This window comes from Chrysoperla carnea, chromosome 1 (genome assembly GCF_905475395.1).
Source record: "Chrysoperla carnea chromosome 1, inChrCarn1.1, whole genome shotgun sequence".
In the NCBI taxonomy this organism is placed as follows: Eukaryota; Metazoa; Arthropoda; class Insecta; order Neuroptera; family Chrysopidae; genus Chrysoperla; species Chrysoperla carnea.
The window spans coordinates 65982460-65996500 of NC_058337.1; the positions used below are offsets into that span (position 1 = coordinate 65982460).

The following is a 14041-nucleotide window of genomic DNA, read 5'->3' on the forward strand; positions in this document are numbered from 1 at the left end:
TTTTTAGTGTTAATTCTACTTTTGACCATAGAACATGTATAATATTCTATGCTTTTGACCATGGAGGTTATAAAGAAGGAGAACGATCGCTACAGAAAATATTGTCCCCAAAATATGGACAAAATAAGTGAGGCGCTGGGATCGCTAAGTTGTCTCATTAAAAGCGGGCTGTTGTGCGCTAATTTCAAATGATCTATCAACGTTTAATATACGTGTTAATATAATATCATTCAAAGGAAAAAAAAGCAAATAATGAAATTATTATTATTTACTTATGAATAAATTATAAATTATCTTTTCTACTTTATAAATTTATCTATACTACTTTATAAATTTGAATGGTACTAACTTCATCTACTTGTACTCATAAACAGCTAACTTCGCAGATACTACTTACCGACGACAGCGCGGCTGGTGGCTGAAAAATGAACTATAAATTCTACAAATTTTCAGGGACAGGCGCGCTAATGCTTTAGCACGTAGCGATCGTTCTCCTTCTTTATAACCTCCATGCTTTTGACAGACACAAACTTAAGCGCCACCAATCAATGTATTCATACGCCAAATGAATTAAATTTTTTAAAAGCCCGGGGATTATAAAAAAAAATTGTTTTGAGACCTTGAACCAATCAAAAATGGTATAAATTCTAGAAAATAAAGATTTAGTAAAAAGAACTTTTTTATAATAATTAAATATCTGGGATACGTTTGTTATTGCACAAATTACAAATGAGTACTAGATTTCATGAGCTTGACTACGTAAAAGAAATATTATTATGCATAAAACCACGATAAAAAAGTTACAAATATGGATATATTTTATTATTATTATTATAACTAGTATAATGTTTATGTTTGTAAATTTTTGTCCACAATCTGTTATGTATATACTTTTAAACAGTGTGGAGCTTCATGAGGTAAATCATTTTGGTATTGATAAATTTTCTTAAAGAAAATATCGATAAGTTTCTGGTGTTCGGAAAAAGTCAAATGTAAAGTCTAGTTAAAAAATCAAACGAAAAAAAATCAAATAAAAAATGAAAATAGATTATTTAATAGTTGCACCTTTGAAATGATAAAAAATTGAAATAAGTTTAATTTTTTAATGAAAAGTACCTACATCCCTACATATACATATTTATGATGGACTGGGCGGTGTATTTCATATGACCTGTCCTGAGTGTTCATCAAAAAACGCGCGTTGAATATAAAAATTCAACGTTTGAATTAGAAGTGCTGTATTGCTGAAAGCAGTTAAAACTATAGTTTTCACAATACAGCATTAGTTGGAAGACAACTGATAATTTCCACAACTTTGATACCTACTTCATATCAAAAATTCAATTTTACTAATATTAATCCAGAAATTTTTAAAATCACAAACAACGTTTAACGAAATCTTATCTCGCAAATGCTGCATCGAATGCAAAATTGCAAAGAAACTTTCTTCATAGAATTTTACATCATTCTGCTCTTCTTACGCGATAGTTTTACCACTCTGTATGTATTTCTTTTAAGGTAGTTGGGTCACCCAAACAAAATCTTAAGAAATCTTCAAAATTTTAAATGTAAGTAATTAAAAGCATGCACATGCTGTTAGAATTTGAAGACAACTTACTACGCCTAGCATGAAATATTTGCAATTAAAAAATGACATTTTTAAAACACGTAGCATAGGAGAAGCGTGGGAACATTACAATTTTTCAATGACTTATCATTTTGACAAAAAACTTATATTTGGAAGAATGTTAAATTTCGAATCATTATACAAAAAATGAAAATTATTCACCATAACATTATTATTCACTAGTTTCCATAAAATATTTCATTTAGACGATTATTTTTAATGGAGGAGAGTATATTCATGCTAGTAAATGTGTATTCATTCCTAGTATGTGTGAGACAGTATGCGTAAAAGTGCAGTAAAATATTGGTGTAAAACCTTAGTTATGTTCATACGTATAGCATGGGTAATAAGCAAATAATTTTTGACTGGACTGCTGGGGTAGAACTGCCTTCATAGTGTATATTTTTTGCTGTTTACACTATACAGTTCACGCAGTCTACATCAAAGCCACGCTTGTTTGGTGTTTGAACTGAACGTTTCTGTTTCAAGTGCATTCAAGTATCATACAGCAAGTAAAAAATTACCATTGCGTAAAATTTGGAGTTCAAATTTGTCAGAAACACCAAACGAACTCTATGGTATTTGAACTGAACATTTCGGCTCAATGTGAACCAAAGCACCATACAGCAAGTAAGATAAAAACTTCCCATTGCTCATGACTTATAATTCAGTTTGAGCAGAACTATTCACATCCACCAAACGAATGAGAATCGGGACAAAATTAATATAAATATTGACTTGTGTTAGCAAAAATAGATTCAAATTTTACTAACCAAATACAAAGTGGACCATTTTGATTTATTATGGCTAATAGCTTGTTTTGTACTTAACCAATAAAAAAAAAAAAACAAAGTTGCAGAATTTGATAGGGGCATTATGTTTCTGGTGAAATCAGATTGGACCTAGTACTCCTGGCTGCTTAAATAGTAAATTTAGATCCTAAAAGGTAAGAGATAGAATAATACTTTAAATTAGAAAGTTGAACCTCATAAAAAAACTAATATTTTTTATTTAAAACTTTTTTTCGAAAATCGTTAGCTTTCGGAGTAAAAGCGAAAAATATGTCGTTATTGCATTTAATCGAAAGAAAACACGTTTCTTTGTTACCCTGTTTTTGCTGCATGTATAATTATATACTTTATGCCTAATTCAATATTTAAACATTAATGATTTAAATTAGTTATTATTTAGTATTATCTTTACTAATATTGCGAAAGTAACTCTCTCTTTTACGAACACGCCTAAACTAGTAAACCAATTTAAATGGAATTTGGTACAAAAATAGTCCAGAGCCTGAGAAGACATAGGTTACTTTTTATTGCGAAAAAAGCGCTGTGCTTTAAAAACTTAAGTTTTGCATAGATTATCTATTTTTAACCTTCGGTGGGGGGAGGGGCGGAAAGGTGGGATGAGGAATAATTGAATATTTTCAAATATACCCAAGTATGGTATCAAATAAAAGAACAAGACGTTTACATTACAAAATTGTAGCCTCGACGCAAGGGGATATGAAAGGAGGGGGTGGAAGTGGGGATGAACGACCGAATATTTTCAAATATACCCAAGTCCGATACCAGATAAAAGAGCATGATGTGTAAATTATAAAACTGTAAATGTTGTCGTCAAAGTTTGCGCAATGGGAATTTTCAATATGAAACGCAAACTCCAGAAACATTTCAATAGTCTGACGCCACACAAAAGAACATTGCTTGTTGAATTACTTTTCTTGTTTCTAGGGATAAGTTTTGTCTCATTTATTAAATTTCATACTTCAAAAAGGGAGATAAAGCTGTTTTAACAAAAAATTTCACAAAGTTTTTGTTTATTTTTTCGAAGAAACAAATTTTCAAGATTATTGTCTTTTACCTAATTAATGTCTTTAATTTCGATAATAAAAGCCACTGTTTCATTTCAAGTTTCACACCCCTTTGTACTTTCTATTCCCGAATAAAATGATGACAGAGAGAAATCTTATAATTATTTCTGGTTTCTTTTGTCTTTAACGAAAGCCTAGTTATAATATTTTTAGTCATGAGCCCTAAGTATATTTTTTGTACCAATGCCTATTTTTGTTTGAAAAGAAATACAAAAATGATAAATGATTTGTAATACTGTAAGATAATTTATTCAATATGTTTTATACCATTTAGTTTGGAATTGTAAATATCTTGACATCAAGAATTACATGATTTTTTACAGTTTTTTTTTTTTAGTTTTCAGCCATATTTTTATAATATCTAAGGATAAACAAACGTCGTACATATAGAGGGTATGTAAATGGTATGAAAAAGTTCAACTCTATTTTTTTTTTTTTTTAATATAGGAAAAATTGTGAAAAAAATGAACAACTTGTTGCTGAATACACAATAATTGGAAGCTAAATGTTTGTTCTATTTAAAAAAAAATGTAATTAGAAAAAAAAATTAAAAAAACGTAAGCTTCACTTTTTTTCTTGTTATTTAAATTAATATATATAAATTAGGTGTAATAATTACAGTCGGATTCTCCAAACATTTTTTTAAGTAAATATTTTTCAACAAAAACTAAAAAGTTTTTAAGTTTTATTTCTACATTTATTATTTTTTTCTTTACATGTATTGTTTTACTTCAATATTTACATCAGTGGAAAATTTTTCGTATTTAAAAATTGTTTTAGTAAAAAAAGAAAATTTGTTTAAAAATATTTGTATACAATATTGGGGAAAAACAAAAGCGTTTTATTTGAAAAATATTTACAACTATGTATATATTACCAACAAAGAAAAAGTTTTTGTTTCTTTCTTTCTGATTTTTCCTTTTAATAAAAATTTTTAAATAGAATTCTTGTATAGTGAATACAGTGTTGTAAGATCCTTAGTATTTTATGTTATTTATACCCTTATTTTTCATTGAGACAAAATCAAAGGTAAAATTCTCCAAGTCCAATTTAGGCTTAGAAGCCGTAATGTCTTGGAGATAAAAAATTTTTCTCTCCAATCAATCAACATTAACAGGCATTATTTTCTTTAATTTTCTTGGCAAACTTACCTCTATCGCCAATATTTCAAAAAAGTATCCGATTTTTAGTTACTTTGCCTACAATGCAATCATATAAAATTTAATGTGATTATTTCATTCCATAAATATCTAAAGTTACTAACACCCCATTGTAGATTCATTTTCTTTTCTAATCTATGTAGACTATAAATAATAATTTTTTTATTTTTAATGTCAAATATAAATCAAACTTGTACTTATGATAGAGAAAATTACTAAGCCCATTTTCCCAAACTTCTAAGCATCTTTAACATATTACAAAAGTAATAGATTTAATATTATGCTCTAAAATGGTAAATAACAAAAAAATTTTAATCTTTTAAATTTTTGCCAAAAAAAAAAGAAAAAAAGCGTTATCGTTTATTCAGTCAAACTTTTGCACGGAAATTGATTTTTTGGAAAATTAATTTTGTCTCAATGAAATGTGGTATACAACACTGACTTCATATTAGTTGAATTTGATTACCTGTAATTGTGCTGAAAATTTTCTGTTTTGCAAAAACAAAGAAACAAAATTTTGTGAAGGGAGGAACAAAGAAAAAAAACTTGCTATATGAACTTTTAGAAAAATAATTTAACAACAATTATTCAAAAGGAAATTACCTACAAATTTTTTTCCAAAAAAATAATAAAAAAACACGCGCCACTTTTTTTGTAAAAATATAAAGCAATTAAATAAAATATGTATTAAAATAAAAATATTTACAAAAATTCGTTTCGTACACACCAAAACAATGTCTCTCCTCGCAAAAATTTTTTTATCTGATCAAACATGCAATATTAAAATACTACAATAGTTCCGTTTGTCAGATATCAAATATTAATATCTGATTGTTTTTTTTATATTAGCCTTAATGAATTAATTAATATATACCTATTTACATAAAAAGTTTTGAATTATACCACTTTTATTCGTTGCGGTATAAAAATATTTTTGTTTTTTTATCAGACACTTTTTTAATCGGATTTTCTTTTTTAATAATATCCAAAATTAATTGTCTCTTAAATTTTAAAATAATAAGCGTTTTCACAAACTGTTTTGAAACTTTGTTGGTTTTTTTTTTTTTTTTAATAATTTACAAATATCTTTAAATACTAAAAATATAATAATTTAACGTAACGACGTTTTTTTCTCACTCACCACAATATCCCCAAATGCAACTAAGAGTGAAACGGAGATATGCTATCACAGAATGTAAAAGATCTTTTTGAATTTATATATTAACATTTATTTAAACAAGCCCCGTCTTTAATAATTGCTAATTATAAATTTAAATTAGATCGTATATGACTTAAAAAATCATTACTTGCTTACGAACGAGTAACTGTTACTAACAGCGCATGCGTATTTGTCCACCATTCCGTGACTCGCTCATAACGCGAAATTAAGTATTTCATTCAATATAGTACATAAAATAAATTTAATCGGTTGTTGATTCATTATTTTTAGCATTCTCCGCTTCTTCAGCTTGCCTGGCTTGTTCTGCAGCTGCTCGCGCTGCTGCTGCCGCTGCAGCACGTCCAGCACTGGATCGTAAATTCTTTCGCTCAACAACAGGCGTTTCAATTTCTTCGCCAGATCTACGTTTACTACCCCGTGTTCTTCTACCAGGTGTTGCTTTTTTATTATTAGTAGTACTATTATTTTCAATATTCTCCGTTCTAGGTTCCTCTTGTGTCGCAGGTGTTGAAGATGAGTTTTCTTTTTTACTTTCTGAAGCGTCGTCTGATGTTGGTGTAGTAGAAGAATTATTCGCTTCATTGTTTTCTTTAGCAGGAGTAACATTACTTTTTTCATTTTCGTTTGTTGCTGGTGGTGGTGGGGGTGCTACAGGCAATGGAGTTGCACAACCTCCTTTCACAACCGTAGATGGCGTTAACAATGCTTCAATATCAACATCACCTGAATCATCAATTGGAGGATTTACCGTTGGTGGTATAACAATTGGAGGTTGAGGTGCTTGTACTTGTGGTTGCGGAGTTTGTACACGTATTTGTATTTGTGGCTCAATTGGTACAGGAGTTGGTGTTGAACATGGGGTAGATGCTTTCGACGATGATCGATCTGATGTATCATGCCGTTCTTTTACCTTTTTCGGTGGTGGTTGATCATCTTGAATTTTTTCAACAGTAATACTAGCACCCGACAAATCTTCAGGAGCATTTATTTCTCTAGGCCGTTTTATTGCTGCTGAAAGATTTGATGGGGTTAATCGAATTTCTTCCATTTCAGAAGGTTTTGCTATTAATTCCGCTTGTGTTTTACTTAAATGTTCAAGTGCTTCTTTTAATTCTTGTTCACGATTACGTTTTGTGGATGATGATGATGACTCGGAAGGTGTTGGATACACAGATAATGAACTTGATGATTTACTTAAATCCAATGAATTTCTATGATCTGATGATCCATGTTTAGATGAAAGGTTTGCTTTTAAAAATTTATCAGGCATATTATAATCAGCTAATAGCGCGGCACTTGAGAAGCTTTCTGCGCCTGATGACGATTGTTTACTTCGTCTTTCTAATTTTGTAAAATCTATTCCTACACTACTCGTAGATTCTTTTTTATCCTCCTTGCTGCTACGTTTTTCACTCGATGATCGTAAATTAGCGGCAACTTCCATGTTACTTGCTCTGCTGAGACTCTCTAATAAATGAGTATCATGCGGGAGTAATAATTGTTGGAGCTGAGCTTGTTGAACTCTATCCAATTGTTCCCAACCAGTTCTTTGTTGACTACTGCTATTACTAAATTTAGAAGAACTTGATGTTCCTGTCGCCATCGTTGTGCTGGTCGATCGTGGACTATGTGATTTACTCGAGGTTTTCGTACTTGATGACGATGTATGTGATGTTGGTGCCGTACTTAAGCCCATTCCATTCAGTAGACCACACTGTTGTGCCAAGGTATCAAAAGCAGTAGACATACCAGGTTGCATTGAAAAAGGATTTAAGCTACCCAAGCCCAAAGGAGTATACAGCAAACTAGGACTTGGAAAGAAAAATGGAAATGGTGATGTTGTTGGTAAATTGCTTGAAGATGCAGGTGAAACAGGTGGAGGTTTCGTACTTGATGAAGAGCTTTGAGATTCATTAGATTTACGTGATTTTTGTTTAGAAGATGAAGTTGAAGCAGTTGTGGAAGTATTTGCAGGTGTATTTACTTCAGACATAGAAGTAGCTGTGCTAGTTGGAATACCTAATGCTGCTGATGCCGCAGCAGCAGCAGCACCATCCATTCCAACTAGGCCAGGTAATCCAAGTGAAGCCAAATTGGCAAATAGATTCATATTACCTAAACTACCCAAACCACCCAAGCTACTAAGTGCATTCATATTAGGCATACCAGCAAATGGCATTAATAAAGGATTAGTTTTAGGGTCAAATTGTCCAAGTGATAGTCCAGAAAGAAGGCTGTTATTTAGACTATTCAAACCAGCAGCAGTTGAAAGTGAAGGAAATGACATGTTTGAAGCCATAGAAGTTGCAAGATTTGCTGAGCTGACAGGTGTGTTTCCAGTTGGGCTTCCTAATAAAGGTGGTCTACCTGGACCTTTTTTACTACTGCCTGGCAATCGTTTCTGTAGATCATGTGATAAATTTCCACGTTCTTTTACTAAATCTGCCCATTTAGGATCTATATCATACATAGGATTTTCAATTAACCACTGCGCTACTCGTTTTAAAGGCGGTGCTTTAGAACCCGTTAATTTTTTACCTGAAACTCTGTTAACAACAGAAACATTTTCTTCTCCAGTGAGTTTCTTCCAATCGAGTAATGACGGATCCACCCTTGGTCTGCGACGTCGAGGAGCAGATAAAAAATCAGCTGACAATGGTTGTTCTGGTATCACTGTATTTTGTTCGGCAAGCCATTTATTCACTTTTGCTTCATGTGAATACGAATTTATTTTTGTTGAAAAATCGGATACTTTATTAATGTCAGCTATCATTTGTTCATAGCTTTTGCGTGACGATGGACTTGGTAATTGTGCTTGAGCTGCTTGTTGCAACAGTTGTTGTTGTTTCTTTAATAGTAAATTTTGTTGCTCAGCTTGTTGAAGGAACGTTGAAAAGCTATCTTTTGATGATGGTATCGGAGGTATTGTAGGTGGAATTGATCCACTACGTGAAGATGCCGGTACGGGAGATGGAACCGACGTTACAGTTATTGTAAATGGTTTTTGTGTAGGACCTGAAGTTGTAGCTGGTATTGAAGTTGGTGTAACTGTAACACTAGGTGTGACAGTCACTTTTTTCGATACTTCAGGCGTTTGGGATTGTTCTTTAGCTGCTGACAATCCCAGTACAATTTCATCTAATTTACGTCGTTTCTTCTCTTTACCTCCGACAATTGGCTCCAGTTCAGGCTAAAAAAGAATTTTTTGTTATAGATATATAATTTGTTCCAAAGTATGGAAGGAACTTGGAAGTTACAGCAAAATTATTTTTACAAATTCAAAATATACTTACAGCATTTTTCTTTTTCATTAATTTACTCAACATATCATCCAATTTTCCTTTTGCTCCACCAGAATTTGAAGAACCACTTGATGTTGATAGGTTTATAGAAGTAGTAGGAGGTGGATTATTTGATTTTTTGGAGCCCATTGAAAAGTCTTGCACTTCATTTTGTATCATATTAGATTGTTGAATGGTTACTTTTGGTATATCAGGTGTTGCCATTTTCGGTAACCTGAAAAATAATTGATTATTGAGTACATATATTATTTTGTTAGTGATGTTCAAAGAGTATGAACATCTTTTGATTTTGAAATTAGGTTCATTATAGAGAAATCCTTTCAATTATGAAGACAACACATTTTATCAAAAACTGAACTTATTTAGCAGAAATCGTATGCAAAAATACGTCCTATACTCGTTAATATTTCAAAAAACTCAACTAAATTCCCCTAAGCATCAGTGTAAAAACAGTTCACGATTTAAACAAAGCCCGTAAGAATTTTTCAGATGATTACATATTTAATTTACCTTGCCTGGAGAAAATCATCAACTATTTTCGTCATTTATTCTTAATATTTATGAGTATTTACACAAAAGATACCACTAATGTAATACACATTTAATAAATAATAAATATTTTTATTATTTAATCGGTAAATTTGTTACATCTGTCGGAGGCGCTAACTATGTTCTGCATCCAACAAACAGGAATCAATAACTTTTCAATTTAAAATGTTCTTTTATCTCTCAATAAATCATGAACAGATGAAATTTAAAGTCACCATAAAATGTGCAGATTTTGATCCAACAATTTTGTTGCTTGTGTAAAGTTAATAAAACAAAATACTTACCCAGATGATAAGTCAATAGGAGCCATAGCCGCTGAGGATGATGATGACGATGAAGCTGACGGAACGGCAGTGATGTTAGCTGAGATCGTAGATCCTGGCAATTTATTTGATTGGTATTTCAAATCGAAAGGCATTGATAAAACTCGAGAAATTTGTTGATGGGCTGGTGGTGGTTGCAATGATGTTTGTGGGGTAACTGGAGTCGAACGACGAGATTCTTCTGAATCCTCATTATCATTATTACTTGCCCAAGCACTTGTTTTTAATAACGAAGCAGTTGTTATTTGATTTGAATGATTATTAGATTGATTGTTGTTACTGCTGCTGCTTACATTGCTACTATTTAACAAAGCATGAAGCTTTGCACGTTCAGTTTCTACATCGATTGCAATATGCTTCTTCCGTCGCTTAGTACTACTGCCGCTACTTTGCGGCGAATCCGATTGGGTCAATTTAAGTTTCGATGATATTCCACCGTGATCAGTTGTAATCGTGATTATTTCTGAACCTTCCGAAGTTGACATCGGTGTTGAAGTATCACGTTTTGGGGTTAAATTTGGTGTATCATACACAGCAATATCAAGATCCGTATTTTTTGTATTTGAATATGCCGTGTAATTTTTAGATACAGGCCATTCACCATGTTCCACGCAGTGAACAATATGTTGCAGCCGCATTTGTAAAGCATATTCTTTCGGCCATTTAATTGCATTATTAAACATTTGTGCTACTGTCGTTTCGGTAAAATCAATTGCCCCTTGCGGTTTGTCGCGTAACATGTAAGTGTCAATTTGTGACAACCTGGACAAAGGTTGAATTACTTCTAAATCAGGAAACATTGCTTTTAATTCAGCTGCTTGTTTACTAACTTCGTCTTGTTTCTTTTTATTCTCTTTGCGATCATCTTTCGAATTTTTCTTTTCAGATTCTTCTTGCCGTCGTTTTGAACGTGTTGTACGTCGTTCAGGTTTTTCATCATTTTCATCAATGTCTTTTTTCTTTTCGGATTTTGATTCGGGTGATGATTTCTCTGAAGATTTGTCTTCAGATGATTTTTCATCTGTTTCTTCAATTTTATCTTTTTCCGTTTCACTTTCATCAAGATCAATTTTTTCTACTTTCTCCTTTTTAGGATCTTCTTCTTTTTTCAAAACCTTTTCAATTTTAAGTGTCCCCTCACCTTTTTCTAATTTAACAACTATTTCATTTTTGTTATCGAATTTTAAAATATCTTCAGGACTTTCTAATTTAATTGTTAATTTATTATCGTTACCTAGAGTGGACGTATATTGTTTATGCAAAATATCATTGAATGATAATTCAGGATCATTAAGTATATGATAATCACTACGCCCAAGACCATGTTTGGCTACACCAATTAAAAGATCGCCATCATGTTTACCACAAATCCACCAATCAGGCAAATCCGTTGACGGTAAACATAATTTTAATCGTTCATCCAATTGCGCATGACATAACGTCTCTTCTCGAATTTTACTCAATAGTTCAGTTCGTTCCAATGTTCGTCGTGCTTTTTCCGGATCAATTGGTTCAACTGGTATTTCTGTTTCTTCATCAATTTTATGTCCACATTGACGTTTACACATATTTATAAATCCTTTATAATATTCATTCATGGCTTCGTCAATTTTTGATATTTTTGATAGTAATTTAAATTTGGTCCATTCGTACGTTTGTTTTTCTGGATCATACAGTACACCAAAGTTCCATATGGTCTTAAGGAAATCAGTTTCTTCACGACGTGTCCATTTACGTTGATTACTATCCAAACGTGGTTTATTATCGCGTGATGTTTGTTCATTTTTATTACCTCTTTCCATTTTCTAATGAAATTTAATTAATAAAAAAAGATTATTTCAAATAATTATTTTTTTATACAGTATCGAGATCAAGATTTGTGAGAATGATGAATTGACGAAAAATAAATATATAAAAATGCTACTACATTTATAAATTTTTGTTTGTATACTTACGTATACATTAAATTCAACATCAAATTTAGATCAGAGGTAAATATATTCCTAATATTTACTTTTCCATTTTAGATTTAAGTCTTCTGTTCTCGAAGTATTCGAATAAAAATATTACATATAATAGAGTTCTGCTTTCGTAATGTGCGTTAACTAATGGAAAATTATTAAAGTTTTCAAAATGTATTTTTCTTTTCTTTGTAATTATTTATTTATTATACGTATTGAATACATACAAGCAGAAGAAAAAAGGTTGTGGACAATATTTGCATAAGGAATGGTTATAAATCTACATTATTTTAACATATTCAAAAATTAAATTAATGAATATTATTTTAATCCATATTTAATGATGATATTAAAACCTATACAGGAATGTTTTTCAAGTTATAACATAATAAGCAGAACTTTATCAAATGGTAGGATAACGTTAAAATAATGTTAATTTCCCTATGCATTTAGAGATAGGAAAGCGTCATTTTCTAGATACAGAGTGTTGAAATTTTAGAAAAAAAAGTATATTATTGTGAATATTGCCAAAACGGCTTTTTTGAAAAAATTTGAAATTTAGCACGCACTATCACAGTTTATATTTGCAATAAAGTCTGTGGCGCTAAAGATATCTCTACTAGGGATTCTGCTCGATAATTATTGAGATAGTCGAGGCGAGAAAAAAAACTAGGTAACTAAACAAGCAGTTTAGAGTATTGCATTGCCGTCACCCCACCACCCGCGCTTCAGACAAGGCCAGCCACACACACATAACTAGAAATTTAATAAAAACAAGAATTTCAATTATTTGAGTCTACTGCGCAACGAACGCCTACTCTTGAAAAAAATCTACAAAACTGTCATGACTATTAAGTCGACATCGACGGAGAATGAGCATGTTTTCTCGTTATCGGGAAACATTGTCACTAAAATAAGAAACCGTATATCAGATGACGCTGTTAATGCTTTTGTATTTCTGAAAGCCCTCCTTTTTTTTTTTCTCTAAAATAAAAATAAGAAGCTTGAAGAATAAAATGCCGATTTTTATTCTACAAGTAAAAAAGCTAAAACTTGGCAAATGTGACATTGCTGCATTTTAGATTTCTTTGAGTTTTACTCATAAAGATAATACCATAGTAAAGAGTCTTATACGTCTACAATTTCTGTCTCTTTCTACCTCTCTCACTGCGGTCAAGAATCACTTACTGCGTTTCTTATGTCTATAGGTCTATGACACTATCTCTATGATTTTACTTAATTTGAGTGAAGTATTAGTAAATGAAGCCCCGAATTTTTTTTTAACTATTCTTGTACAAATTAAATTATAAAAACTGGAAAGATTTCGTAGGAATTTATACCAAGAATATATTTACCTTCACACACATATGCATCTAACACATAGATATTTTTAATTTTTGATACCATTTAACAATACTTACCTTTTTGGGTTGATAGATAAAAAATTTTTTTATAAATGAACACAATTTCACGATATATTTTATTCAGAAAAATGTTTAAAAAAGCTTAGCTCATCGCATGCTTATAATAAATAAATAAAAAAACTAAAAGTTCCATTTTTAGCGATACTAACCAATAAATACATGGCAAGTTGTTGTAAATCCCATCCTTGCATACTAATGCCATCACGAATAGCATCCCCAATTGGATCAATTTGTGTAGAACCAGTTGTTGTTGATGAGGTTGGTATATGAACACCCCCCGCACTTCCTATTGTTGACTGAGGAACACATACAGTTAAATAAAAATGCTACAAAAGCCATTTCCAGAACAATATTTATGTGATCTAATTGTAATTATTTTTTTTTTAATTAATGTAAAACTTGATAGTAGTAGCACAAGTAAGGTTCTTACGGTAACTACAACCGTTCAAAGAGTTTAATGAAGTTTAGGAAATTTCATCGTTACGGAAGAAACTCTTATGGGTCGCGTCTGGTCTTTGTATAAATTCACTATTTGTTGTACTCCTTCATAAAAGTTTATAAATTGTGCTATTGTTACAGTTAATAGCTAGAACCGCCTATTAGGCGTTAAAAAATGTGTTTAAAATTATTATTTATCAA

At 31.2% G+C, this 14041-nt stretch overlaps 1 protein-coding gene across 4 annotated transcripts in view; it reads right to left on the bottom strand.

Moving 5' to 3' along the window:
* Positions 1-5348: 5348 nt before the first annotated feature.
* LOC123300980 overlaps positions 5349-14041 on the bottom strand; it is a 37344-nt gene continuing 28651 nt past the window's right edge. For 2 of the 4 annotated variants that reach the window (XM_044883705.1, XM_044883679.1), the window contains 4 exons: positions 13552-13698; positions 9979-11822; positions 9137-9359; positions 5350-9033 (listed from right to left, as the gene is read on the bottom strand). In XM_044883705.1, coding sequence (XP_044739640.1) covers positions 6085-9033; positions 9137-9359; positions 9979-11822; positions 13552-13698 — 5163 coding nt within the window. In that variant the 3' untranslated portion in view covers positions 5350-6084. Of the gene's footprint in view, positions 9034-9136; positions 9360-9978; positions 11823-13551; positions 13699-14041 lie in introns of all 4 variants that reach the window. The other 2 variants (XM_044883687.1, XM_044883697.1) reach the window with 2 other exon arrangements.